General features: G+C 56.3%; 12 protein-coding genes across 12 annotated transcripts; 6 read left to right on the forward strand and 6 right to left on the reverse strand.

Annotated features, from left to right (window-relative positions):
• Positions 1-66: 66 nt before the first annotated feature.
• Positions 67-1630, reverse strand: DCS_02508 (histidyl-tRNA synthetase; the record flags this gene model as incomplete). Its single annotated transcript, XM_040799835.1, has 3 exons — positions 67-1313; positions 1371-1456; positions 1512-1630. 3 exons carry the CDS (start codon positions 1628-1630, stop codon positions 67-69), a joined length of 1452 nt encoding a protein of 483 aa, XP_040660718.1.
• Positions 1631-3029: 1399 nt separating this feature from the next.
• DCS_02509 (phosphotransferase enzyme family protein) lies at positions 3030-4280 on the reverse strand (the record flags this gene model as incomplete). Its single annotated transcript, XM_040799836.1, has 2 exons — positions 3030-3524; positions 3606-4280. The coding sequence occupies 2 exons, from the start codon at positions 4278-4280 to the stop codon at positions 3030-3032; spliced, it is 1170 nt and encodes a 389-aa protein (XP_040660719.1).
• Positions 4281-5220: 940 nt separating this feature from the next.
• Positions 5221-6312, reverse strand: DCS_02510 (uncharacterized protein; the record flags this gene model as incomplete). Its single annotated transcript, XM_040799837.1, has 2 exons — positions 5221-6081; positions 6145-6312. 2 exons carry the CDS (start codon positions 6310-6312, stop codon positions 5221-5223), a joined length of 1029 nt encoding a protein of 342 aa, XP_040660720.1.
• A 1033-nt stretch (positions 6313-7345) lies between these two features.
• DCS_02511 (transmembrane domain-containing protein) lies at positions 7346-7921 on the forward strand (the record flags this gene model as incomplete). The annotated part of the gene is made up of 1 exon (XM_040799838.1): positions 7346-7921. One exon carries the CDS (start codon positions 7346-7348, stop codon positions 7919-7921), a length of 576 nt encoding a protein of 191 aa, XP_040660721.1.
• Positions 7922-8025: 104 nt separating this feature from the next.
• On the reverse strand, positions 8026-9317 carry DCS_02512 (Galactose-1-phosphate uridylyltransferase; the record flags this gene model as incomplete). Its single annotated transcript, XM_040799839.1, has 3 exons — positions 8026-9042; positions 9114-9165; positions 9217-9317. 3 exons carry the CDS (start codon positions 9315-9317, stop codon positions 8026-8028), a joined length of 1170 nt encoding a protein of 389 aa, XP_040660722.1.
• Positions 9318-10744: 1427 nt separating this feature from the next.
• DCS_02513 (transcriptional adaptor-like protein) lies at positions 10745-12375 on the forward strand (the record flags this gene model as incomplete). Its single annotated transcript, XM_040799840.1, has 2 exons — positions 10745-10837; positions 10897-12375. The coding sequence occupies 2 exons, from the start codon at positions 10745-10747 to the stop codon at positions 12373-12375; spliced, it is 1572 nt and encodes a 523-aa protein (XP_040660723.1).
• Positions 12376-12810: 435 nt separating this feature from the next.
• Positions 12811-13342, forward strand: DCS_02514 (uncharacterized protein; the record flags this gene model as incomplete). Its single annotated transcript, XM_040799841.1, has 2 exons — positions 12811-12934; positions 13035-13342. The coding sequence occupies 2 exons, from the start codon at positions 12811-12813 to the stop codon at positions 13340-13342; spliced, it is 432 nt and encodes a 143-aa protein (XP_040660724.1).
• A 458-nt stretch (positions 13343-13800) lies between these two features.
• On the forward strand, positions 13801-14938 carry DCS_02515 (uncharacterized protein; the record flags this gene model as incomplete). Its single annotated transcript, XM_040799842.1, has 2 exons — positions 13801-14262; positions 14312-14938. The coding sequence occupies 2 exons, from the start codon at positions 13801-13803 to the stop codon at positions 14936-14938; spliced, it is 1089 nt and encodes a 362-aa protein (XP_040660725.1).
• Positions 14939-16598: 1660 nt separating this feature from the next.
• DCS_02516 (uncharacterized protein) lies at positions 16599-17155 on the forward strand (the record flags this gene model as incomplete). The annotated part of the gene is made up of 4 exons (XM_040799843.1): positions 16599-16669; positions 16729-16766; positions 16816-16824; positions 16905-17155. 4 exons carry the CDS (start codon positions 16599-16601, stop codon positions 17153-17155), a joined length of 369 nt encoding a protein of 122 aa, XP_040660726.1.
• Positions 17156-17645: 490 nt separating this feature from the next.
• DCS_02517 (uncharacterized protein) lies at positions 17646-19943 on the forward strand (the record flags this gene model as incomplete). Its single annotated transcript, XM_040799844.1, has 4 exons — positions 17646-18412; positions 18480-18931; positions 18992-19339; positions 19402-19943. The coding sequence occupies 4 exons, from the start codon at positions 17646-17648 to the stop codon at positions 19941-19943; spliced, it is 2109 nt and encodes a 702-aa protein (XP_040660727.1).
• Positions 19944-21140: 1197 nt separating this feature from the next.
• Positions 21141-22243, reverse strand: DCS_02518 (uncharacterized protein; the record flags this gene model as incomplete). Its single annotated transcript, XM_040799845.1, has 3 exons — positions 21141-21328; positions 21419-21940; positions 22000-22243. The coding sequence occupies 3 exons, from the start codon at positions 22241-22243 to the stop codon at positions 21141-21143; spliced, it is 954 nt and encodes a 317-aa protein (XP_040660728.1).
• A 2078-nt stretch (positions 22244-24321) lies between these two features.
• Positions 24322-25565, reverse strand: DCS_02519 (uncharacterized protein; the record flags this gene model as incomplete). Its single annotated transcript, XM_040799846.1, has 4 exons — positions 24322-24366; positions 24438-24589; positions 24715-25245; positions 25307-25565. The coding sequence occupies 4 exons, from the start codon at positions 25563-25565 to the stop codon at positions 24322-24324; spliced, it is 987 nt and encodes a 328-aa protein (XP_040660729.1).
• Positions 25566-27996: the final 2431 nt, after the last annotated feature.

Here is a 27996-nt window from a genome sequence, read left to right on the forward strand (position 1 = left end):
GCGCTGAGAAATATGTACACATATTCCTCCGTCTACTCTTTCCCCCTCTCCCACACGACCGTCTCTCTAGAGCAGCATTTTCTTGACCTCGGCCGCCAGATCATCAATGTTCACCAGCTTACCCAGCTTATCGTCGCCCTGGGCGTCGGTCTGCCCCAGCTGCTTCAACCGAACTTGGCCGGCCGCCATCTCGTCCTGGCCCAGGATAATGCCGAGCGGAACATCCCTGTCCTCGGCCGCCTTGAACTGCTGCGGCAACTTGGGCTTCACCTTGGGCGAGTATTCCGCTCGGATGCCCGCCTCCCACAGCCTTCGAGCGACGGACATGCGCTCGGACAGCAGGCCGTCAAAGTCCTTGCCGCCAAAGGCCATGACGTACACGTCCGTCGTCCGCGACTTGCCCGCGTTCTCCTTTTCCCGTCTTGCCTTGAGGATGGTGAAGATGCGATCGACGCCAAAGGAGATGCCGACGCAAGGGATCGTCTTTTTGCCGTACATGCCGACGAGGTTGTCGTACCGGCCACCGGCGGCGATGCTGCCAACCTGGCTCGCCGCGTCGTCCTTTTTGCTCTTCTTCTTGCCTTCCGCCTCGGCCTCCTTGGGCGGCTGGTAGATGACCTCGTAGATGAGGCCTGTGTAGTAGTCGAGGCCGCGAGCCAGCGACATGTCAAACGAGATCTTGTCGGTCGCGCCCAAGGCCTCCAGGTACTTGCCGAGGAGGTCCATGTCGTCGATGCCCGCCTTGACGCTCTCGTTGGAGAGCAGCTCCTCGTTCTCCCGGAGCAGCTTGACCATGTAGGGAACGCTGCCGCTGTGACGGACGAATTCGCCGATGCGATCCGCGACCGCCTCCTCGAGGCCCTTCTCCTCCACCATCTCCTTCTTGACCTCGGGCCAGGCCATCTTGTCCAGCTTGTCGACGGCGGAGCTGATGGACCGCGTCTTTTCGGCAGGGACACCGGCGACGGCGAACATGCCGTCCAGGATCTTTCTGTGGTTGAGCTTGATGGTGATTCCAAGGTCGAGGGCCTCGAAGACCTCGACGATGATCCGCAGCGTCTCGGCGTCGGGAATCATGGGATCGTACACGCCGGCAATGTCAAAATCGCACTGGTGAAACTCGCGGTATCGGCCGCGGGCGATGGCAGGCTGGTCTCGTCGGTAGACCTTTGCGATGTGGTAGCGCTTGACCTGCTGGATGTTGTTCATGGCCAACCAGCGGGCGAAGGGGACGGTCAAGTCGTATCGCAGCGAGCAGATCTCGCCGCCTTGGTCGCCGAGGTCGTAGACAAGTCGCTGGTCCTCGCCGTACTCTGCCATGGTCAGGAACGACTCGAAAGCGTAGGCACGCAGGGGAAGATCAAACTTACTGCCGGCAAGAATCTCCTTGAGTTCGAAAACCGGCGTGTCGAGGGGCGTACCGCCGTGGCGCTTGAAGATGTCGGTGATTGACTGGCTGCAAAAGGTATTAGCCCAGCATCCAGCGCAACTGACTGGACTTGCCAACGTACAAGACCTCCTCTCGCAAGATCATGTCCGGGCCGCTCCAGTCCCGGGTGCCCTTGGGCGTCTTCAACGTGACGCCGCCGCCAGACTTTTTGGCCTCCTTGCCTCCATCGTTGGTCGCCATGGTGTCCTGAGCAAACGAGGCTCGCTGAAAATGCGTCAATGTCAGGGTGCGTAGAGGAATCGGCTTCGTGAAGCAACGACGGGATGTTGCGACGCTTCGAGATAATCTGGGACCAGTTTTGCTGAGCGCAAACAGCATGCCTGAGCCGTCACTGGAGGGCGACTGGGGAAAGGGGTCTATTTTGTGCGCTGGTTGGCGGCTCGGGACCCGGGAGGGGAGTCATCGCAGCTTGTCAGCAATAGTGGTGGGGGTGCAACTTTTTTGTCCGGCGCCGCTTTTATCCGGATCATATTTAGGCACCATGGTTAGGAGTTGCTTTCCGTCCTGTATACTAAGTGCTTGTCCGCCGTTTCTCTTACAAGCAACCTTGAAATTCATATGCAAAGATGAGACAGTCATGCTGGGCTACAGAAAGAGGATGTTATTTTTGTCTTTTCTACAAGCACAATACGTAGCAAAAAATAAAATGGGAGGGCGGTTCTTCATCGACCTACATCCATCTGGCTTGTCCATTTACGCGCACTGCACGCGTACTCCGTACTTGCCATATCAAACCTCTCCTCTACTTACAATACTTGCAAGGTGTCCAAATGGTCTAATTTGGATCTCCATTCCCCCTCTTCTATCAATATTCTCGAGGACAATCATCTTGTTTCCTCCATCTTGCAACTGCCGTCATGCTCAACTCATATCTTCTCCGACATTATATTACTGTCACCCTGCGACGCAGGCATCCCGGACCGCCCCGACGGCGCTTACAGACATCCATGCATTTGCGTGCAAGGCACGCCCAATGAATTGCCATAAAAAAGACTACTATGATTACTATGACTACTTGATGAATAAACAACAATGCAAGCAAGCCAACTATGAAGGTGATGAAACGGCAACGATTATGGTGGGGATGCCAGCTCCCTCCTCCCACCAGACCTCCTGTCTCACGACACCTCGCCTGGATGGACGGCGGCTATCTTCCAAACCCCCCGAACGGCATCTCTCTGGAAAGAAGCAGGACAAAAATTTGCCAGATCTTTGAACCAGTACGTTTTTATTCGAGGAAAGAGCTCGACAGCACAACACTGACAGTTCTCGTGTTGCTTATGAGTCGAAAATGTCCAACAAAATCAACCATGCTCGCATCAAAGAACTAGAGGAAAAGAGGAGGCAGCTTCAAATCGTTCGAGGCAAGATCAATCAGCTGCGTATGGACATGAATGAAATACGAAACCGAATGTCGGAGGACGTTGCCTCGCAACTTTCATCCTCGTCAAATGCAGCAAAAGCCAACAGAGGGAGAGAAGTGTCGAACCTCAATCTCGAGGAGGAAGTCAACGCTTTGGAGGCAAAGGTGATTGAGTTGACAGACAGGGAATCAGAGATCCGGAACGAAATTACGCTGCTAGAGGGTTGGGGATAACCTCCATCCTCTACCCACCAAGAATGCGCCTAAAACTACAAGACTCGCCAAAGCAGCCATCGACGTGCTGTGCACAGCCCGCAACGCCATAGTCTTCCATGATAGAAATATATCCGAGTCTTTGGTGTCGTTGCCAAAGCCGGCTGAGGCCTGCCAAGTCTCAAGTTCAAGCTGTCGAAGTTCCTGCTCATAGGCGTTGGCGTCATCCTCCTTCATTTGAACAATGAAGCCTCGGATCGGATCGGCCTCCATGAAGGCCTCGATACGTTCCACCAGTTCATCATCCCTCCCCTGGCTTAGGTACCTGTATGCGAACCAGTCAATATCGGTCCAGTTCTCCAAAGCATTGGCAACAAGCGGCCCGGCATCATCCTTCCGAATCGTCCATTCGCTGCAGAGCGTGTCGTTTCCAAAAGTGCGCAGCTCTTGATCCTTCACTACGCGAAGAAAGTCCGACAGCGCTGTCAACAAATAAAGCTTGTACGTGTTGGGTCCGGCGAGGGAAACAGTATTGCGACCGGTAAGCCATAGGGGTGGAATAAAAAACTGGACGGGCACGACGCGGCTCCATTCCCAATCAAGTACAGCGACGACGTCCAGAGTCTCATTTACCATTAGGTTTTGGGGTCCCAAGTCGCCGTGAACCAAAACAAAGGGTCCTTGATCGAGTGTTGAATCCGTCCACGTTCTAGCATGTTGACAGAACCGATGGAAATGATACAATACACTTGCACCCATGCCATGCTCGATGTTGGTTCGGCTTTTGAAAAATGCGTTGCTGCTGATTTGCAATCTCATGTCGACATATTTATTTGCCGAGTTCAGAGTGCTCCTGTCCGCATGATACGATGATTGCGTGGCAAATGGATCTAGGCCCTCGACTTGGAGGCAATTGGTGTCAATTGTGACGACCTGTCGGTCGACCTCAAAACCACCGTCACGTCGGACCAGTCGTCCGATGGAGGGAAACTCGAGTCGCCTGAGCTGTATGTACATTTCGGCCAGAGACTTGTATAAATTTCCCTTTTGCATTTGTGTTGCACTCTTGAGCCGATCGGCACTCAGCCTGTCCCCTGCGACGTATTCCAGAATGATGTAGGTGGATAGCGGATCGGCAGATTGATCGAGCGAGTAGGCAATGATCCTAGGGATTGGAATGGACGTCTTTTCGGCAATCAAGCTAGCGCCAGTCAGTTGTCCGCATGTGCCGGGGGAAACGAATACGTACATCATAGTTGCAACCTCACTTTCCAGCTTGCAGCTCGCGGGGAACCCAAGGCATGGTCGTAGGGGTATTCGAACGACCCATCTCTCGCCCGTGAGAAACTGGACGAAAAAGCAGATGTTGAAGGTCCCACGTGCCGTATGGTCATCAGATACTGGCGGTTGAAAGAATTCGCAAGGCAGACGCGCGGTATGATGGACGGAGGCGAGTCGGCGGATATCATCTTCGCGGTTGCATATCGTCTCGATGAAATGGTTGCGCTCTCTATCGACACGATACTGCGCAGTACCATACATGGCCACGCACGGATTTCAGCTGCATCCCCGGTACAGAAGAATGCATCGCACGGCGGTGGCGAGAGCGAGGACCAGGCTGATTGCAATCTGGAGGTAATTATCTCTTGCGTGCGAGGATATGTGCTATGATGTTGCGGTGGGAGCTTGTTCCCCGGAACAGACAGACCCACTTTAGGTGGTAGGCAATAATACCTCCCTGGATGCGAAGGTGTACAACTATTAATACTCTGTACAGTACGGAGTACGGATACAGTACATGCTCTGTGATATAGCAGGGTTATATAAGTACGGCATTCGCTGTACTTACTGTACGTGCATACCCAACAACCACCACAGTGGACGCTGGCGAGGGCTACGAACTACCGTATAGCTGCGCACAACTACGACGACAGGATACGACAACGACGCAAGTATCGACATTGATTTGCAAAAGTGCCCTCTCCAAACGTAATCTTCCATATCGTGCCCTTCATTCGTAAGCGTGCATTGCGGGCGTACGTCCAAGACTCACTGGGGGCTTCTCTGAAGCAACCTCTTGAGGACGTGAAATTTTCCAATCAGCACATGCGAGCGATCAAATACATTGTTGCAAGATTGAGAATTCCTCTACCTCGAAACGCTATCGACCTTGTCTTGGAACCAGTTGATGCATTTACTGTTTCTTCGCCTCGCGGTCGCGCTTGCGCAGGGCTCTCGCGCGGATGTCAATGTGCATCTTCTTGTTGATCCAGATGACGACGGGGCTGTTGACACCGGGCACGTTCTCGATGAGCCACAGCATGATCGAATGGCTCCACCACGGAGTATACGTGTTCGGAGCCGTCTGGTAGCCGCCGAGCCCAATCTTCCCTAGGGCAGCCTTGACAAAGTTGCGAGCGCTAGGGATGAGCAGACTCGGGCGGCGGATTTTGCTCATCGAGGTGGTGACGAGGTGGCTCAGCACCAGATACACGTCGATGTGATCATCGGCCAGCTCCGAGGCCAAGGCGTTGCTCCACTGCTGGAGGAAGGCCTTGCTGCCGGAATAGGTGGCCAGGTAGGGCGTGGGCGTCCAACCACCAAAGGAGCCCATGGTCAATATCAGGCCATGCTTGCGGGCCTTGAGGATCGGGGCGACCAGCTGGGTGACCTTGAGGGTGCCGATGCAGTTGACGGTGATGATGTTCTCGAGCTCCTCCCTGGGCGTTTGGATGAACGGTACGGGCATGTTGTGGCTCTGGCCAACGTTGTTGATCAGAATCGCCACTTCGAGACCACCGAGCATCTCGCGCAACCGTTCATAGTCACCGTTGTCGTTTTTGGCAAAGTCCATGGCCAGCGTCTTTATCTGCAAGCCCTTGGCGGAATATTTCTGTTTCAGTTCCACGGCGAGGGTGTCGAGCTTGGATTGCGTTCGGGAGACGAGGATGAGATTGAAGCCCTTGGCCGCGAGCTGGGTTGCGTACTCCTTTCCCAAGCCATCCGAAGCGCCGGTCACGACGGCCCATGTGCCAACGCGACCATATTTTCGAAGCTTGGGAGTGTCAGCGAGAGGCTCTTGCAAACAACGTAGCTTGGATGAGGTCGATGGACTTACTGGGTGACCAACAAAGACGACGGAGCTGAGGATCAGGGACAGGTAGCTCAATAGCTTCGTGCCGATGTACAATGCGCCAACGCCAGCAAGGGCCCACTGGATTTTCTCAGGAGGCGAGAGAATCTGCCGGACATGGTCAAGCGCTTTTTGCACGATGGGAGAGTCCATCGCGGCGGTTGGAGTCTCGAAGGGCGAACGGACAAGGTAATGCGAGGGAGGGTGGGTTGGCTTGATTGTTTGAAAGAAGCCTCTCTTTGGCCGCTCAACAAAGGACAAAGATGGCTGGACCCGCAATGGCAGGTGCCGTTCGGGTTCCTGAGCTACTATTAATTACTGCACTTGTACTCCGTACTCCGCACAGTACTAGAAAGTAATAATGCTTAATGCTTGCTTAAGTACGGAGTACTCTGTACTTACTTCAGTAACACATGTAAGTACAAGTACTCCGTTGTAGCACTGTAAGTGTGGGCCAACCGCCATTGAGGTACAGCACTTACAGTACGGCAACTTTTGATTAACTTGTACGGAGTACTCCGTACCGAGTACTTACTTTGTACTGTACATGTCGTTGTACTTGCTGGTATACGAACACTGGTACCTGTACTCCGTACGGAGCACAATTCTTGTGCCTGGGCAATGCTCGTACAATTACTACTAGGTACGGAGCACTCCGCAAGTACTTTGCGGTGCTGTAATTACATGTAGACAGGTATTCCAATGACAGCTTATCCATGTCCCACCAAGTCGAAGAGAAAGGGTAGAATCATGTTGTATATACTCCGTACCTGGTGCTTGATCAGGATTGTTCCAAGTCAATAAATGCCTTATCCTGCAACACTCACGAGAATGGCCCGGCAGGGGTTAGCAGTAGTTTTCGTATCCCGTGCTCCTTACAATCAGACTAACAGCAGCGCACTTGCACAAGTACTCATACCTACTGTACAGCAAGTTGGAATGAAGTACTGTACTTGGGCGTACGGAGTACCGCTGAGCAATCGTCCCTTGAGAGTGCAGTGTGCAACCACCAATTACTTACTAGGTAATTACTAGGTACCTAGTACCTAGTAATTACTGCAGCACAGCCCGCAGCAACGCTACAGTACACTTACTTACAGTACACTTACTTACAGTTCAACTACAAGTACTTCCCCTCTCGTATTTTGTTTCTCCCACATAACGCCGTATACGCGAGACCATCAGCATGGACTTTGTCAGGACACTGCTCCCGCCAGGAAAGGGCGTGCTGCCCTACTACATGCTCGTTGTAAGCTTCCCGCTCCCTCGCAAGCCGACGTGCCCAAAGCGCGAACTGACTTCCAAGCTCTCCGTCTTGTCCATCGGCAACTCTCTCCAGGCGTACGCCACGCTGCACTTCTCGCGCCGCGTCTACAACGGTCGCTTCGTACGGAACAGCAAGCTGCCCCCGGCAACGGCCGAGTACAACCCCGAGGATGCCGTTGACAAGCTCGTGCCGGCAACGGTGCAGAGCGATCCCAAGGCCACGGACCAGATGACACCCCTTGCCGGCCGTCTCTTCGGCACCTGGACGCTCATCACCTGCATCGTGCGCTGCTACGCCGCCTACCACCTGCATATCGGACCCGTCTACAACATTGCCGTCTGGACCTACGTCGTTGCGCTGGGGCACTTTGCGAGCGAGCTGTTTGTCTTCAAAAGCATGACGTTGGGCCTGCCGCAGATTTTCCCCTTGACCCTCGCGAGCTGCGCGCTCATCTGGATGCCCATGGTCCGGGGCTACTACGTCGAGGGCCACTGATGCGTGGCCATGTGTCGTCGGCGGTTCAATGCCACGGCGACGAGATAGAGCCGCATCGCCGCGGACGGAATGATAATCAAGTTGCTACATCCGTTTACGGTACTTCATGGCCTCGCGCCATTCCGGTACAGCGCCCCGCCACAGCCGCGAAGCCGTGCCGCCGCCTGCTCGGGCGTGATGTCTCGCTGCGGCTCCGCCATGAGCTCGTACCCGACGAGGAACTTCTTGACGGTCGCCGATCGCAGCAAAGGCGGATAAAAGTGCATGTGAAAGTACGAGTTGTCAATCTCCTCGTCGGAACCCCGCAGGGGCGCCTGGTGGATGCCAGAACTGTAGGGGAAACTGCACTTGAAAAGGTTGTCGTACCGCCGCGTCACCTCTTGGATGGTCTCGGCAAATTGCAGCCGCTCCTCGGGCTGGAGGTCGACGAGCGAACGGACGTGCCGCTTGGGGAGGATGAGCACCTCGAACGGCCAGACGGCCCACCAGGGGCAGACGACGACAAAGGCGGCGTTTTGCCAGACCACGCGCTCCTCCTTGGCCAGCTCCAGCTCGACGTAATCGGCGAGAAGATGGCGCCCGTGTTGACGGCGATACTTGGTCATGTTGAGGAGCTCCTTGCCTGGCTCCTCGGGCATCGTCGACGTGGTCCACACCTGGCAGTGGGGGTGCGGGTTCGAGCAGCCCATGGCCGCGCCCTTGTTCTCGAAGATTTGCATGAAACGATACTCGTCACCCGGCACAGACACATCGTCCTTGGGGGCGACGACGTCGAGATTGCGGGCCAGCTCCTTGAGCGGATTTGCTGCCGAGAGGTGGTTGCCGTAGATGCGCGTCCAGTGCTCCACGACGGGGAGGATGTCGGCGGCAGGCATGTCGGCAAAGGTGAGGTGATGCATGGGTGAAAAGGTGAGAACGTAGCAAACGCCCTTGACGCCCTGGGCGCGGAGAAGGATCGTTTCCAGGTCAGCCGGCTGCGCACCATCCGAGGACGCGCTCGCATCATTATAGTCACGCTGCTCCTTCTTGACGGCACTGTAGTCGTTTACAAAGGCAAAAGTCCTTTCGTACTTGGGATTCCTTTCGCCTACCGCGCGCGCGTTGCCCGGGCAAAGGTAGCACTGTCACGTCAGTTGGGATTGCTGCGAGGCATCGAAGAAGCAGGCGTCGGAGCAGGCGTCGAGCGACGTACCTCGGCGTCATATTCGGGCAGCCGATTCGCCGCCGCTCCCTCTTGCGCGCCCCTGGCCATGGTCAGTGTCGGCTTCCTACACGAGAGCTCGACCATCACTCACTGCCACGGACGGTTGGTCCGATGAGGGGAGACGAGGAGCCAGCTGTCTGTGAGTGGGTTGTATCGCCGATGAGAAATGTCGTCCAGGATCTTGTCAGGCATGATGAAGGCGCAACCTCTCGAGGAAGACGGTCAACGCGTACGGTAGAGTATATTGCGCGCACTCTGCGACGTCAAGGACGGAACGGTGGGAAAGTTGCCAAGATTTGGTACGAGGCGAGGCCGCCGCAAGGGGAACGCCAGGACAACGGAGCTGCCGAAGCTGGCTCCGTTTTGTGCGTCATGGGTGTCTGTACTCCGTACTCCGTATCCGTACGCCGTGCTGGTATTGCAGCTGAGCCGTCGGTAGTACCTATGTTCTTGTAGCGCAAGTAATACAGTACTTGAGCACTTGCACCTACTCCTACAAACTACCTAGTCAGTACTGTATACGGAGTACTGTAGTGGTTGTAGGTGTACTTACTTGTACTTATATCATCTACTGTACAACTAAGTGCCTAGTACGGAGTACATGCTACTAGGTAGTTGTACAGTACTTAAGTACAAGTACGGCCAGCTATGGAGTACAACCACAACAGTACTCCGTATTGATACTACCTAGTACCTAGAACTTTCGTACTTGAGGAGTCCAGGAAGTATTACTCTGTAGAAGGTAATAATATACTTCAGTACGGAGTACAGGTGCAGTACCGAGTACTTAGGTATCCTGTAGATTAAGTACATGCATGTACGGGGTGCTGCAAGTACGGAGTACAAGTACCTGGTACTTTTATTGTGCTGTATTACAGTAAGGACTTGTACCTGCATTACTCCGTACTCCGTGCTGTAGTCCGGTACTTCGAACTCTGAGGCAAGCGCTGACTTCAGTACAGTAAGTACTAGTATACATGGAAAAAAGTACAGTACAGTACACCTAGGTGTACATATAAGTCCTTGTACTCAAGCACGGAGAAATTAAGTACTTACTGTATGCTGTGCTGTACGCAGTACTGTACGCAGTACTGTACGGAGTACTGTACATGCACTTGAAATTCTCCGCGAGGTACGGAGTATTACAGTAGTTTTACAGGTACGGAGAACTTAAGTACAGTAAGTAAGTACCAACTGTAAGTAAGTAAGTGCTCGTAAGTGAACACCCAAGTACTCCTACAGTGCAACTCCGATCCTATCACGTGATTCCGGAGCCAACACTAGCACGGCCTTGGCAAGCTCGAATCGGCGAGGAATCCAGATGCCGCCCTGCGCAACTTCCCCATCATTTCCTTCGTGATCCTTGATTGGCGGCAGGATCGTCGAACCGTCAAAACAGCCCCAAGCCACACGCTGGCCGTGCTGAGAGCAGCAAGACGACGTCCGCGCGCCTCTGCATCCGGATTCGCGTCGAATCCCGCCTTTCTGCCCTTGCTCAACCACCATCATCGATTGCATCGACCGACGAGTCGACGTCATCACCCCCCTGACGAGCTCGCTGCACGGCTGCGTCACCCCACCGGCGAGCGTCCGACGAGTGCGCAGCTTGGCGGTGGCCGATGGGTGTCATTCGCAAGAAGACGGTGACGAGAGGTGGGGAGGGGGGTGTCAAGTACGTCTGCGACGTGTGTTCTTCGGACATCACATCGACGGTAGGCTGCCGCCCGAATCCGAACGCGCCACGCCGCTGCTGACGAGACGGCGATTCCAGGTTCGCATTAGATGTGCCGACCCGGCATGTTCCGACTTCGACCTCTGCGTCTCGTGCTTCGCCCAAGGCGAGTCTCGAAACTCGCACGACCCCGCGACGCACGCCTTCCGCGTGATTGAGCAAAATTCGTTTCCCATATTCCAGCGGGAATGGGGTGCCGACGAGGAATTGCTTCTCCTCGAAGGCGCCGAGACGTACGGGCTAGGCTCCTGGGCGGACATATCGGACCACATCGGTGGATTTCGCGACAAGGACGAGGTTCGCGACCACTACCTGTCGTCGTACGTCGACTCGGCGAGCTTTCCGCTTCCCGAGCGCTGCAGCCCGTACGACTGCGACCTGGCGGAAGAAGTGCCGCGCGAGGAGTTCCAGGCGCGGAAGAAGCGCCGCATAGAGGAACGGCGAGAGGCGGCCAAGTCGGCGCCGGCGTTGCAGGCCAAGACGAAGCCGACGGCGAGTGTTCCCAGCTGCCACGAAATCCAAGGCTACATGCCGGGCCGGTTGGAGTTCGAAACCGAGTACGCCAACGAGGCAGAGGAGGCGGTGCAGCACATGCAGTTCGACCCCGGCGACGGCGTCAACTCGCGCAGCGGAGAGCTCGAGCCCGAGATGGAGCTCAAGCTGACCGTCATGGAGATTTACAACTGCCGGCTGTCGCAGCGGGTGGAGCGGAAAAAGGTCATCTTCGAGCACGAGCTCCTCGAATACAGGGAGAACACGAAGACGGAGAAGAAGCGGAACAAGGAGGAGAAGGAGCTGCTGCAGAAGGCGAAGCCGTTTGGTCGCATCATGAACCACAAGGACTTTGACGACTTCTGCCAAGGGCTCATCGACGAGTTCAACCTGCGGCAGGCCATCGGCCAGCTGCAAGAGTGGCGCAGCATGCGCATCGGCGACCTCAAGAGCGGCGAAAAGTACGAGACGGACAAGTCGCAACGGGCGCAGAAGGCGATCCCGATGGGATCCATGGACAGGGAGCGGCTCGCGTCGAGCCAACGAGGGAAGCAGGCGCCGCCTCCGGAACCGGCGAGCGGCGCGGCACTCCTCGTGGCGCCGGAGCTGGCCATGCGGCCGGCGTCGCAGACCAACGGCGAGACCAAGGTCGACGCGGCGCCGCTGACCAACGGCCAGGCCAACGGCGTCAACGGGTACGGGCCCGGCCACGGCGCCGCCGGCCAAGGGACGCCGAGGCCGAGGTACATGCCGCAGCCCATCGCCGGCGTGCAGCCGCTCGCGCTGAGCCAGGAGAACGCGGCGGACCTGCACCTGCTGACGGCGGACGAGGCCAGGCTGTGCGAGACGGTGCGTCTCCAGCCGAAGCCGTACCTCATGATCAAGGAGCAGATTCTCAAGGAGGCCCTGAAGACGAACGGAACGCTCAAGAAGAAGCAGGCCAAGGAGATATGCCGGCTCGACTCGCAAAAGGGGGCGCGCATCTTTGACTTTTTCATCAACTCGGGCTGGGTTGGCAAGGCGTGAAGGCTTCCGGCGTAGCGGCCAGTGTGGCGAAGAGAAAGTACGGTGCAAGAGTAGATGGTTTTCGACCTCGTTGCAGGTACACCATTGTTGCCGGCACACGATTTGTGACATGCTGTGCCGTATTCTCGAGATGTTGGCAAGGCGGCCACGCAGGCATTTGCCAGCACGCAGTCGGCGTAATTGCGTGTAGCGAGCTGTGGGCGGGCGGGCAACGGCCGGTTCTCGCAGCGATAGCCAGTGCCGTACCTAGCCGGCACTTTTAAGTAATAAAGTAATAACAAGTACTTGCAGCATCTTGGCAGACAAAAAGCCAGACCCACATGACACGACTTCACAGCAGCGACGGCTGCGAAAACGAAGCAAGAAATCCTCGTCTGGCTCCAGCATCTCTCCCGAATCCTCGGTGCCGTCCCATCCAGACCTCCCTCGCGCGTCATGTCCTCGGTAAGCATCGCCACGGTGCAGCGCATGTCTGCCAAGACGCTGTCGGAGATGATGCTCCACGACGACGGCGGCGCCTCCGACCGGCCGTTTGCCGTCATCGACGTCCGTGACGACGGTACGTCCCAAGCCCAGACGATGAGGGCGCCCCGTTTCCCATCTTCTCCCGCCCCTCTGGCGGACGACCTGACCGGTTGCTGACCCGGTGCGGGTCGCAGACTTTATCGGCGGACACATCAAGGGCGCGACCAACGTGCCGAGCGCTCAGCTCGACGTCATGATGCCGACACTCCTCCGCAAGCTCGCGGACAAGCGGACCGTCATATTCCACTGCGCGCTGAGCCAGCAGCGGGGGCCGACGGCGGCCCTGCGTTACCTTCGCGAGCGAGAGCGGCTGGCCGTCGGGGGCGAGCCGAAGCAGGACGTCTTTGTCCTCGATCGGGGCTTTCACGGGTGGCAGCAGGTGTACGGCACGGATGAGCGACTGACGGAGGCCTACAGGAAGGAACTCTGGGAGGACCTCTGAGGCCCCTCGGACGACGGCATGGCCTCTCGCCCGGCCGCTCGCCCGGCCGCTCGCCCCGTCACGCCAGGCGGGCGTGGGGATGGTGACGGGAATGGCAACGACAATGACTTTGGCTCGGCGGGGTACACGGTGTCGTGCACGCACGCACGCTCTCGCCCGATGATTTCAAGGTTCAGTCGCCGCAGGGCGTCGTCGACCCGATGGGGATTCAAGGTTGCGGGATGCAGCATCTGGCGTCGCGCCGGCGGAGCCCACCAGCGGCACCACCAGCTTTCTTCGCCGTCGAGGAGCGGGCCGAGTGCATTCAATTGAGTTCCCTCCCTTTTCCCCGGCGCCACTGTCCTTTGTTTCGTTTCGCAGCCTTTTGTCGCCTTGGGTCCGTCCGTCCGCCTGCCCTTCCTACCCGACGCTCACGTCTCCGACCTCCGTCCTCGTCCTTTTGAGCGTACGCGAGCACAATGGCACCCGTCACGGCCACCTTTCGACGCGCCCACGGCTCGGGCTCCGTCTCCTTCACAAACGACGACAAGCTGATTGTCGGCATGGTGATTGTCGGCACCATCGTCCTCGGCATCCTGGGCATCCTCTTCTGGGGCGCTTCCCGTCTCTGCCGGCGGCTCGGCCGACTCGCCCAGCCGTACTGCCGCCTCTTCACGAGCCGCCTCTCCCGCGCGACGCAGCGATGGATCGGACCAAGCACGCCTCGCGAGGCGCCGACGCCCTTTCGGCGCCGCGCCCGAGTCCGCACCGCGCCGGCCTCGCGCGCCACGGTGCAGGAGGCCGAGAGCGGGACGGGCCAACGACGGCACCTCGACGCCGGCCCGGCGCTGGGTTCGGCCCTGCTGTCACGCATCCCGGCGTACGACGAGATTGAGGCGACGCCTACGATGCCGCCGCCGGCGTACGGCAGCTGGCGTCGAGTGAGGAGAGCGGCCGCGCATCCGGCACCGGCCGCACGACGTCATGCAGAGCTCGCCGCCGCCAACCGGCACGGGGCGAGTCGGAGGTGCACGCGTACCCGTCCACGCCGACGATACACCCTCGTCGACGACGCACGCTCGGGGACGGCACCGCGGAGGCCTAGACGCGCCTCGACCCGCCCACCGCGGTGACCCGTGGATTGCCTCGACAGTCGCGAGAGAAGGTGCCGGGCGATGGAAGCGTGGCGGAATAATGTGGCGAGCAAGGAGAACGGAACGATGCCGGACGACGAGCGAAAAGCACGGCACGGGTCGGATCTGGGATGAGGCCTACGCAAGCCCTCGCACCCTTGCATTTTCGAACACAGACATCGGCAAGCCGTACCCCTATGTTGGCCTGCCGTCACCCGATTGGTCGCAGCCGAATGCGTCAGCTCGACACCTCCTCCTCCTCCTCCTCCTCTGTTGTTGCGAGGTGACGTCGCAAGGAGACGACGAGCAAACCTGGCCGACCGACAGGGACTGGTGGTGGGGGCGTGCTAGTGAAGCACGCTGCCGCCGACACGCCCGCGCTCATCGCCGACCGGTTCGACGACGTGCCGTCGTTTCGTCAATCTGGTGTGCGCGTACACTCACGCGCACAGTGACCATGGCATGGATGGATGGCAACGGTTGAAGCCAGGCGCGACAGGCTGCATCTCTCATCTCAAGGTTCATCGTCCCCGGTGATGGCTTGACTACAGTTATGATTCTACAAGACAACTTTTCCACCCCTTCAGTTGCGCCATCTCCTGCATGGACGCCAAAGACGGCGTGGGAAGGAGGCGACTCGCCACCGGCGCTTGACGGTAGGGGAGCGTACAGGCACCGAACAGGCACACGCGCATCCGACGGGACCGTCCCGGCCACAAGCACGCGAGTATGTTGAGCGCATCGGTGACGACGGAAGGCTCTTTGGCAGCCAGGGCGTCATCGTGATGCATGGACACCGTCTTCGGATCATCAAATACGAGTCGATGAAGCGTGGCGAGATGGCACCTACTCATGGAGGTGCAAGAACCGTATGGGGCAGGGCACGTTTATACAGTCATTCCAGTCGTCCGACCATTACGAGCATTGGGTGATTCACACCGTGCGCTACGGACTCGCGATCCCGCGAAGCATTGCCTGCACGAGTCCACGAAAAGTGGTGAGGTTGCACCCACTGATGGACGTGTGCATGCACGGGGCAGGGCACTTGCATGCAGCAGCAGTGCGTTTGAGTGCACGTGTAGATGCACATCAACAGTAGGCGTACAGAGTAAGCGTAGTGACATTGCTGGTGCCTGCATCGCATGCAATCACCAAAATACATGCAAGTACATGTAGTTGTACACTTGCTGCAAGCACTACCAAGTATACGTACTTAGAGGGTAGGTTGGTGGACACGAGACCGGGCACGCTGGCCGAGTGCAAACGGCACAGGGGAGTCTTGTCTGTTGGCATGATGGGAAACGGGGGAATTCGACATGTACTGCAAGGACGTACAGTACGTGTAAGTACTGTACTTGCTTACAGCACGCTTGCTCACAATGCTGCGGTCCGCCATGCATACTTGGTTGACGTTCTTCACATGTCCTTGTTGGGATCCAGACATGAACAAGAACATGCACACTCCATACAGTACGCTCCATACTTGCATGCACTCAGCACAGTACGGAGCACTCCGGCCTATAGCACAGGTCCAACTGTACGTACAGTGATTAAGTTGTGCGGCGGGGTCATTTCTTGTTGTACTTACTTAAGTACTGTGGATACGGTACTATGTATGTACTAGGTACTTTCGGCACCACTCGTCGTCCAAACCAAGTACAGAGTTCGGAGTACGGACAGCAAACCCAGACCATAAACCTGAAGCACTTGTCCGTCAGTCAACAAATACTCGCTGTACTTGTACACGAACGGTGCAGAGGAGTCCTCTTGTACAGCAAGCGTAGACTCCTTCCCCCGCGGTTTGGAAACTCACGGGTACTTACTGTCGTACCCAGTACCTGCGGAGTAATATTCCATGTTGTATTAAAGCGGCACTGGTGTGGTCGCAAGAGGCAGGCGATTTTATCGTCAGTGATATGGGTACTCGTTGAGATGTACCGTACTGGTAGTGAGTGCGTGCATGCACTTTGGAGTATGGAGCTGACATGAATTAAATTACTCCGTACGGAGTAATATTCCAGTGCATCCACATGCACTTCACTTGTAAACCCAGTAGGTAATTACCTACTATTACCTATCCACCCATTATTCACCGCAGAGCATTTGCAAAACAGCAAGTAGTTACTTACTCAAGTACTCCGTGCATGCCCAGAGCTCATATTCCTAGGCGTGCCTTGAGGATCAAGTCATGTACCATCGTCCATGGCGCAGCAGAGTACGTACTGTACCAGGTACTACCCAGGTGGCCACGAGTAGTCACATGATACTGTACAGAGGCACCGAGCGCGGAGTACAGTACTGTGCACATGCTTGTAAGTACTCGCACCCAGTAAGCACTACAAGCACAGCTTGTAGGTACAGTACTACTAGGTTAGTAGGTAGGTAGCCTTCGCAGTCGGTGCTGGACGGGCCGCTCATGTAATGCCTGCCCACGGCCGCATGCCAAACAGAAGCTATCCCTACCGCTACTGGCGGCATTGTGACTACCGGGGCCCTTGTGACCGCCAGGGCTGCCGTGGCGGCTAGTGTTGCTATGACTATTACAGTCCTTGTCACTACTAGGGCTGCTGCGGCTGCTGAGTCTGCTGGGGCGGCCATGACTGCTGGAGCCGCGGTGAATGCTGGAGCCGTCATGACCACGCCGGCCGTTGTGACTGCTAGGGCTATTGCTCCCAACGACTATGAAAAGTTTGTGCTGTAATTACTTACTGTAAGTTCCTGGTACTTGGACCTGGGTGCGACGGATAATAGTAATACATGTAATACTATTATCCAAGTTTTACATCAGCGGCGAGCAGGTATTACATAAGCGGCACGCCTAGGCGTGCGCCGACTGGGTGCTCATGTCAACGACTGTAGCACTGGCACTGCGATTTCTTCCCAACTCGTAACATCAACCACCGTGTGGCCATTGCTGTGACTAACCGCTGGGGCACCAAGCGTGTGCACTCACCAGCGGGTGGCATGCATCCAACCGTACGGTCAACGTCAACGTCGACGTGTGCACACCCGAGGAGCGGATGAAAATGCAGCAGCCTCTCCCCGTGCGTTATCCCCCATCGAGCTCGCGAGTGACGTTGGACAATTATTCGTCGGCCGCAGCACCCTTCCGTCCCGGCAAAAGCCGCAGCATGCACAGCCTGGCCTCGTCCCCTTCCGTTGCTTCTCCCGCCCGACGGCCCTGACGACGCATGCGTCCTTCCGAGCTCGTCCTTCTCGTGCACGCCGCCGCCCTGGGCCTTCCATGGGCCGGCGCTCTGGGAGTCCCAGATAGCAATGCTGGCGCGGCAGCGAGGTCCGGTGACGGCCTGGCCGGTATGCCGATCCGTTCTCCTCGGTGTCAAGGAACGGATGCACACCCCGGCCTCGTTGCTCCTCGGCATCTCGGCTACCCCTTGGTGGCTTCCCATCAAAGGTCGCATGCTTACGTGGGAGCTGCAGCCAGGGTAGCCTCCATCCATGGACGATCCGAACATGAAACCGACGGCGACGCCGACGGTGAAAGGGACGTCGGCTTTGACGATACCAACTACGTGGGAACCAGCGGGCCAACGACAAGCTCTGGAGGGAGTGCAGGTAGAGACCAGGTCGTCCCCTCGACCGACATCTTCACCTGGCTCTACCGCATGGATTACCCGGCCGACTGCTTCTTCGTCATGACGGCAGCGCTTCTCGGCACTTCGATTGCTGAAATTTATGAGATTACCGGCATGCCAGAGCCCCGGCGGGGACCGGGCAACGGCATAGACGAAGCAGATATGCACGTGGCCATAGAACGGCTCGGGCTATCATACCGCATGTATACGTTTCGTGGCATAGAGGAATTTCAACCTTCAGGTCCGATTCGCCACGTTCACTGCAGGTGGAATACGGTCGCGTTTCCTAGACGTGGTCTGCCCCGCCGACTGGCCGTCACCATCCTCACGGTCGATGGTTTGTTTCACATCCTTCTCGCCACGTTCGTACCACACCGGAGCCCCCCGTGCTGTCGGTGAACGGGAGTAACGTTTTCCGTGGCCATCTAGGAACGTGGGGACACCTTACGCTCGCTTTACGGATTTGCGTCCAGGTCGTGTTGGCGTCGACCGCACACGACTGGTGCGCAATTCGCGAGTCTGCGAATACATTTTTGTCGACTTTGACGCTTCAGCCGGATCCTTCGTTCAAGCCCAGAGGCCCCGTGTGCGTCAGATGAACCGCGACGCGCAGGTCGAGGCACAGCACGCCGAGGCCGCGGCACGAATCTCGCCACCTGTTCAGTACGAGCCAGTCCCTGGCATGGCCGTGGATCCCCACGACGGTACCGTCAACTTGGCATCACTTCCTCCGCAATTAACCAGCCGCATCTTTGCCGACTTGCTTACCCCAGACCAGTGTGCTATCCTCCTTGCATTGGGCGTGACCGCGGCGTCCGGTCCCCTTGGCCGGCGATCAATCTCAGGCGCGAGCCTCCCGGAGGATGGCACCAAGGTCCACGGTTCGTGACGGCCTCGGCCCAAGTCCTGCGCATCTTCAGCAGAAACTGACGATGTGATAGTGAACGGCTGCGCCCGGCTACGAGCGATCGTGATGGAATCCAAGGACGTGTCGGCGGTCTGCGGCCAGGTGGCGACGCTCGACTTTGACTTTAGACTATCTCATCACTGGGATGCAGGCACCTATGACCATATTCAGGCTACGCTGAGTGGCCCGGCTGGGAAGATTACCTTGCCTGTCGCGTACGCGCCCGATAAAGGATTCCATGCCACCCTGCCGGTCGATTTGCAAGCAGCATTCGGCTCCAACGTAACGGATCTGAACAGCATCCGCACCGTCACGCTTGCCGCTCGGGGAGAATTCTGGAAACTATTGGCAGGTACCCGAAACGATGGGTGGCAGGTTCAAGGTATACAATGCCTCTGCGAGAAGCGTCGAAAATGGCATGTGCTGACGGCAGCGTCATCGCAGCCATCAGCCTGCAGGCGAAATGCATCACTCCGGGCTTCAAAGTGCAAAACGACATTCTTACCAAGCCCACGACGTACCAACATCCAGGTGGATGGTTCTTGGAACCCTTTACCTGGGCCGATGTCGGGACGATCAATGTCACTCAACCGGGCTGGTACATGACGCCCCCGTGCACGACCATCGACAGGCTGGAGTATGAATTTAAAATTGACGATAAATCACGGGCCGGAACGGATGATGCGTTATCCTTTACTTTCTCCCAAGGGAAGACCAAGATCGCCCTCGGGGAGGACGTACCCAGTGGGTATGCTATCAGCGATGTCGTGAATCTGAAAAGTATGTTTGGCACCGAGAGGGTGGATATTCGAAACATTACCCAAGTGCAGATACTAGAGACGTACAATACGTACTTTTTTAGTGATAAATGGCTATTCAAAGGTATGCACCGTGAGCGACTGTCGTTGAAGGCTTTGCTCGACGCTCACGCTGCTGCAAAGGCATTCGATTCACGGCCACTTGTGCGGATATGCCGACGCGAATGACAATGAGAAAGTTTGAAGGTGTCAACACCTGGCTCGGGGATGGCTATCCGAACGAAATCGCTTGGACCGGCGCACTGGCTCCCGACGACTGGACGGCCGCAACAGGGCACGAGGATGAAAGCTGGCAACCGACATGTCGAAGATGGTCGTGCGGTCCCTCCCACCACTGAAGATGGAGAGCCACGACGGAAATGATGATGATAGGGGCGAGCAGGCACTTGGATCCATGCTTTTGGGAGCAAGGAAGGCCAGACTAGGTAGCCGATTTATTGCGCAGCAACTAGGAAGGCCGCGTCCGTCACCTTCCGTCTCTTCCAATCATCATCACCCAGCATCTAGCGCCTGAGCGGCCGTTCTTGGTCCGCCTCGATCCGCTGCCAACGCTGCGGCACCCGTACAGCAGGCCAAGCCGAAGGTCTCGTTGGCCAAACTGCTCCGTATTCGATGGCATGTTCAACCGCTCTGCTTGGGCGTCAAGGTCTGCATACAATTTGTTCACCGGACCCTTCCAGAAGCTTTACATTGGACAGTATCAGTCATCCCAGGAAGTACTAGGAAAGCGTCGTCATGTCTCGGTTGTTGTCGTTTTTCGTTCCGAGTCCTGTGAGGCAGGGCAGCTCGCAAGCCATAGATGTCCACAGTTTGTGCATTCTGATGGCGCGGGCATGATGAAGGGGAGGCCATAGTATTTTCGGGGACAATTTGCGGTGGTCAGTGGCTTGTTCGCCGATGGATAGACATGCGTTGAATTTGGAGTATAGTAGGAAGGATATGGCATGAATACCAGAACAAAGCTTTGTTGGATCGATCGTGGGGCGTGCTGCCCTGGGAAGCAGGCCCTTCGACGTTTGCCGGCACAGTTGCCAGTTTCCAACTCCGATTGCAAAGAAAAACAGGTGCGTTTGCGGCACGGAAATGGAATTCCAAACAAAAATTTATTCAAGAATAACCCCGAAGCCAACAGTACAATGACAGTATGGCCGGTAATGGCGATGTGTAATCTGTCATGGAATGCCGGGCGGGTCTTGCTTCGAGGGTTCAGAGGGTTGTGCATTTGGCATTCGGCCGAGCCTCCAGCACCGTCGGCTGTTGCGCTGTTAAACTATGGCGTTGCTTTTCCCAGCATTCGGAATTCTTTGCTCTCTATTACGTGTAGGAATTTAGCATCCAATCTCCTGCATACGAGGGTGCGACGGGTCAAGGGACAGCATACCAGACATTCGACGAAGGCAAGTTTTCTCCCGTATCGGCACTCCAACCCTCGTAGTTTACATTACCAGTCCAGATTATGGAATTACTCCTAAATGACTCGACCTTGAGATCGATCAGAGGAGTGGTTTCGAAGACGAGGTTAGTACCTGCAAGGCGTGCAACCATAATAAAGCCTGCGTAAGGGGGGCCATCAAAGGTCAGCCAACGCAACAACGTATTGGAACAAGTGCGGCGCTCGGTAGCACGCCTGCCCATCTACTTACTCTTAATTTTAAAGGGATTCGTGCGTCTGACCGAACTGGCGTAGAGACTACCTCGGAGGACCTGCGAGTAATGAAGCTTAACATCCAGGCCCATTAGCTGCTGAGGCGAAAACGTTGTTTTGCCGCCAAACATGGCCGGGACGTCCATGGGGATGCCGGCTACGTCTTTATGAACTTGACTGTCGAAGAGGACAAAGTCGTAAACGCCTCGCCCGAACTCGACGACGATCTTTCCTGACGTTTTCTTATCGGCCATAATAATCCACGACGCGACCTGGTCAAACTGAACCTCTTGGGCGGCGGCTTTGTTTGCCGAAATCTTGCAGTGCATCTCCTGCGTTTTGCCGGCACAGTTGCCTGCTTCCACTTCCGACTTTTCACCTCGATGCGAACCCTGTGGGCAATTCTGCTCAAACCGGCAGTCGAGGCCATGCACGCATCCCCAAGCACGGACCGCATCCTCGCACTCCTCGGCCTGTATCGAACTTGCTTCTTGAACGCTGTTGGAGTCTCCTCTGGCCACTACCGCCACTCGCGTTAGCACAACTACAGTCGCCAGCCGGAGACGTTGCCGCTCCTACCAACTCCGTAGTCGGGCTTTGCATGGGCCTTGAGGCTAGGCACGCAAGCGTAGACTATCCTGTCCAGGGCTTCCACTTTGTATTTATCTCGGTGACGGATAAATTCCTGGCGGTCGGTCGGACAGGTTGTCGGTGCAAGGAACTCGCCATTATCTCTAGCAGCCAAGGTGGCAGGGTCGATGACGCTCGACGACACGGCGTACGCTTGAAGGAGCAAGGTGACGGATCGAGCGAAATGCGGCATGTTGACGTCGAATTTTGCTGCGGGATGCTTCTGCTCGCGATTTTTCTCCGTGTGCTCGTCCTGTGCTCCTCTCTTCTCTGCCGCTGCTCTCTAGGAGGGGAGAGGGGATTTATAGTCACTGAAAATTCGGGACAAGGTCAGACCTGGCAACGATAACGACTCTCCACTTACCTGCCGGCAAGGCCAGATAGATAATCAGTCATGCCAGATGGTTGTGCTCCATGGCCCGCCGCCTATAGTGGCACATACTGTACATACCAAGAGACCGAAAACATGGCGCGAATCCTTCCATCTCCCGAAAACGCAGCGCTAGCCGGGAAGCTTGCTTGGGTTTCGATCCTGCTTCGGCTTCGGCTCGACTTCATACACGGCGACGCGATGAAGGATTGGCTGCTGGCAGCAGCACAGATGGCAACGGTGGCAGGCCTTGGCAGGCGTGAGGTGAGTGCATACTTGCATGGGGGGAGAGGGGTCGTGCGTACTGTACAGTACAGACCGCACGGAGCCCATGAGGAGCAAGCACATGTACCTAGTAATTCATGTACTTACTACTCCGTACTTGCGTGCTTCCATCAACCGCAACCCCATTGCTTGCACAGCGCTCGCAAGGACAGGGAGTGCATGTAGAGTACCTGCAAGGGAAGGGTACTTTCAAGAAGGTACCGGCGCTACCCATAGGCATACGAGCACACCGAGAGTAACGATGACTGCACGGAGTGCTCCATACTAGTTATTCGTAATGGCACCAGCAATACGGAGTATGGAGTACACCGACACCTCTCACACCCAGGTGTACAGTGTGGATACAGTACTCGCCTTACATGCATATGCCAAAGTAGGCAAGTACCGAGTTCCGTTGCCACATTGCCCTAGTACCGTACAGGTGTAATTACTAATAGGAACTTACTAAGTATGTACTTGGTGTGGGGACCCTAGGTATTCCACCTGCTCAACCCAACTGCCGGTACCAGCGGCATGCTATAATTAAGTATACTGTATGCAAACTACTGATGTTCTCCGTACTCCATACTCCGTACTGTTCTCGTACAGTACAAGCACGCGCGTAGTCCCGCGGCGTCCTGGTGATGGACCCTACTGCATGCACTCACTATCAGCACAGCACGAGAGTCCGTGTACAGCAAGTACTTACTTATACAGTATGTACAAGTACACCTTAATGTAAGTACATGTCAGTACATGCACTTGCACAATTAAGTACAAGTACTGTACAGTAGTAGGTGCCATTAGGGTGTACAGTACGGAGTACAGTAGTTATATTCCTCCGTATACCTACTAGGCAGGTACGGAGTACTTGCGGAGTATTATTATTGAGCTCCAAACAAGCTTGTACTGTAAATGTACTTGTAATACATCCAAGTACACACCACCTGTACTTACTTTGTACTGTACGTTGTACACCTAGTACTTTCGTAATATACTTGCAACTACTCCGTACCCTCTGTGCTATACTGTACACTACCTACTGTACAGTATATAAGTACACCTACATCTATTGGTGGGTAACCTTCGCCGTCGGTGCCGTCCGATGAGGAGCTGCCGCTGCGGTTCATGGTCGTTGGACATCCATGCGGATCGTTCTTGGAAACATCTACCTGGGCCGACGATGGGACGATTCATGTCACGCAAGTTCTCCACAGTTCGTGTATGGAGATGGTGCGGGGACGACAAGGGGGGAACCGCTGCATTTCGGGACACGATTTTCGGCGCAGTGGCATGTCTGCTCATGGACCGGCGCTGAATCTGAAATGCATCACCCGGCCCATGGTTGCGGACACGTACGTGGATCGATCTTCTGGTGCTCTGCCCTGCTAAGCAGGGCGTGGACGTGTCCTTGCGGAACAGGTGCGTCGGCGAACGGGATACGGAATTCCAAACAGAAAGTCTATAAAAGTGGTGGTACACGTAATTACACACTAGCCAACAGTACAGTGACGATATGGCCGGCAATGGCCATGTTCGATATGGAGCAGCGCATCGCGGAAAGCCGGGCGGGCGTTGCGAATGGCTGTGCGTGTGGTTGTCGGCCAAGCCTCCACCAGCGTTGGTTGTTGCGCCAGCTAACCGTAGCGTTGCTTTTGCCAGCATTCAGAATTCTTGGTTCTCTATTCCGTGCAGCAAGTTTAGCATCTCATCTCCTGCAGACAAACGTGCGATGGGTCGAGCGTCAACATACCAGACAGTCGAAAAATGGCGAACTTTCTTGTTCCCCAGTGTCTGCACTCCAGCCTTCGTGATTTACGTTGCCGGTCCAGATGATGGTGTGCCTCCTCCATGCCTCGATCTTGTAGTCGATTATCGGAGTGACTTCGAAGATGAGGTTGGTACCTGCAAGGCGTGCAATCATGATAAAGTCTGCGTCGGGGAGGGGCCCCAAGGTCAGCCGATGCAAAGGTTGGGTTGTATCCGGAGAAGCTTGCGGTTCTCGGCAGCGCGCCTGCCCATCAACTTACTCTTAATTTGGAATGTATCCTTGCGTCCGACTGTACTGCCATACATACTACCCTGGAGGAGCTGCGAGTAAATAAACCTGACATCCAGGCCCGTCAGCTGCCGAGGCGAAAACGTTGTGTTGCCGCCAAACATTTCCGGGATGTTCATGGGGACGCCGGCCACGTCTTTGTCCACTACGCCGTTGAAGAGGACAAAGTCGTAGTTGTCTCTGCCGAATTCGATATAGATCTTTCCCGATGTCGACTCTTCCTTGGCCATGATGATCCACGAAGCGACCTGGTCAAACTCGACCTCTTGGGCGGCGGCTTCGTTTGTCGAAATCTTGCAGTGCATTTCCTGGGTTTGGCCGGCACAGTTGCCTATTTCAAACCCCGACTTCCCCTTTTTACTTCGTTGGAACCCCTTCAGGCATTTCTGCTCAAACCGGCAGTCGAGGCCATGCACACATCCCCAGGCCTTGACGGCATCGATGCACTGCTGGTTCTGCGTCGGGGGTTCTTCCTCGATGCTGTTGGAGTCGCCTCTGGCAACTGCCGTCGCGAGCGTTAGCACACAACCGCCGTCGCGAGCCGGAGACATGACTGCTCCTACCAACTTGATTCTCCTTGGAGCCGTCGTCGGGTTTTACGTAGGGTTTGAGGCTCGGCACGCAACCGTAGACTATCTTGTTTAGGGCTTCCACCTTGTACTTGTCTCGGTGACGTACAAACTCCTCGCGGTCGGTCGGACAGGTCGTCGGGATTTGGAACGCGCCATCGTCTCTGGCAACCAAGGTGGCGGGGTCGATGACGCTCGACGATACGGCATACGCTTGGAGCAGCAAGGTGACGGATAGGGCAAGTTGCGGCATGTTGAAGTTGATTTTTGCTATGCGATGCTTGCTTGCTCTTGTCTGACGAAGCCGTTCTCTTGCCCCCTTCTCCTCTCCTGTTGCCATCGAGGAGGGAGCAGAGGGGGGTTTTATAGACGTCTAGAAAATCAGGACAAGGCTAGACTTGGCCGTCACGACGACTCTCTGCTTGCCCGCCGGCAAGGATAGATGGCCATGCTCCGTAGCCTGCCGCAGATATCGCAGCGCGCAGCATGAAGCCGAAAGCGTGGCGTGTCTCCTGCCGGCTCTCCTGAAAATGCGGCGCGAGTCGGAAGGGTGGCATGAGGCTCGATCCTGATTCGGCATCGGCTCGACTTTACATGAAGCGATGGGATGAAGGATAGGCTGCTAGCAGCGGCATCGTTGGCGACGGCCTCCTCGTTCAAGGTGCACGTAGACGCTGGCGGCGAAGGGAGGCAGGTGGTGTGTGTGCCTGCGGTGCGGGGTGGGAATGGTGCCTCCTTCGCGGGGCAGCACATGACAAGCAAGCGTACCTGGAACGTGCATCGATGGCAACATCATGGTACGGCGCTCGCTCAAGGAGGCAGGTGCATGAAACACGCACCGCAAGTCCGGCTACCTGCAAGAGCATCTGCAGCAGCTCCGAGTGCTCTACTTCAAGGTGCGTTGTGAAGGTATCGCGGCAAGCACACATTGCAGCATGATGCCAAGTGCAGTCGAAACCAGCAAAGTACAGGGTACATGTAAAGACCGCAGAGCTACACCTGCGGCGAGGTGGCTGGTACGAGCATCCTTTCGAGCTAGTACGACCCTGGCGTGACAGGAGTCCGTGAGTCGTTGCAGCGAGGCGTCGCAAGTCAAGGAGCCGGATTCTGGTGCGGCAACGATGCGAAAGAAGTGGAAGAGGAGAATAATAAAATCGAATTTCGAATCGGACTGACCAAAGATTCCAGAATCATGTCGCGGATGCCGCCGACTTCCCTCCCTCTGTTCAAGTACCTGAGGGGTGCCCGAAGTGCACAAGCACAAGAGTAGCACGAGCAACGCTTGCAAGCGTACAGTAATAGTTACGGGCTAGGTGTGCAAACACGCCTATTGCTAATAACAATACAGGTGCTTGTAAGTAAATTAATACTTGGTGAGGTACGGAGTTGCTTCAATCCCGGAAGCTTGGAATACTGAGCTCCGCTGCCATGCCCAAGCAGTACAGGTACCCACAGGTCCACTTGCTTGACCCGAGCTGCTGGTACCGGCGGCCCGCTACTTGAGAAAGACACTTGTACGAGTACGCGCAAGGGCCGCACTAGTCCCGCAGCGTCTCGAGGATGCCTGCTATATTATGACCTGGCCCAATGCAGCATAACGCGACTCCGTGATGCGTCCCATGCACTCCGTATTGCTCGTCCAAACGACTCATGAGTTGTTGGTATACGACAATCCAGACTCCCGGTGTCCGAAAGAATACCCGCGACGATACCGGCGTGCCGCATCATGGAGGATGGAGTTGCCGCGACGATGAGGACAGCCCAGGACTCGCCGCTCATGGCTCGCGTCGTGCCCGTCGGTGCTTCGTTGGGCACGCCCAAACAACCCCACGATGGCCCCGACGCGCGCAGGTGATTCGTGCTCGTTCATGCCGGCATGCTTTCTTCCCTTGGAGCCTGTGCAGTATAGGTTCCATGCACGCGAGCCATGACAGGCATGAACCATCATCATTGGAGATGCATCGGACACCTGTCGGTGGGCGACGCTAGTTGCGTCAGGGTGGAAATTGGCATCGCCGCTCATGGAGTCAGCAGTCGCAGGTGTGTTCGCGCGCACACTTGCTCCAACGGATTGCGGCCGCATGATGTGCAATGCAAACCACGGCGGCAAGCACCATGTCGACGCTTCATCGTCCGACCATGGCCGCCGGACCTGGTATCGTGAAACCCTTTGCCTCGGCGGCGCATTTCCATCCTCTGGGAGCATCCCGTGGGCGACATGGCATGGCCTCTACGATGGCCGTGCATGAATGCCTTTGCCTCGTGGCATGGCGCCTATCGTGGCTGCGTGTGAAGCCTTTCGCCTCGGTGGAGCATCCCCTCGGAGACATTGGCATGCCACCTGCGGTGTCTGAGGCCTCTTTCGTCGGTAGAGCGTCTCCATCCTCTCGGCAAGATCCCATCGGCGGCATGGCGTGGCATCTACGGTAGCTGCGTGCGAAACCGTGCGCCTCGGTCGGTATCGCCATCATCTCGGAGCCGTGCCATTGGCGACGTGCCATGGTATGGACAGCAGCTGCGGGCATGCTTACAGTACTGTACATGCAGGTGCAAGCAAGTATGTGTGCATGCACACCTACGCGTGCGTACCGGACGGGGTGCAAATACGGCAACACGACCAATACATGTACATCGGGCCACCTAATCCCGCAGTGTCTCGGCGATTGTCCCACGGTGTCATGGCC

This window comes from Drechmeria coniospora, chromosome 01 (genome assembly GCF_001625195.1).
Source record: "Drechmeria coniospora strain ARSEF 6962 chromosome 01, whole genome shotgun sequence".
Classification (NCBI taxonomy): Eukaryota; Fungi; Ascomycota; class Sordariomycetes; order Hypocreales; family Ophiocordycipitaceae; genus Drechmeria; species Drechmeria coniospora.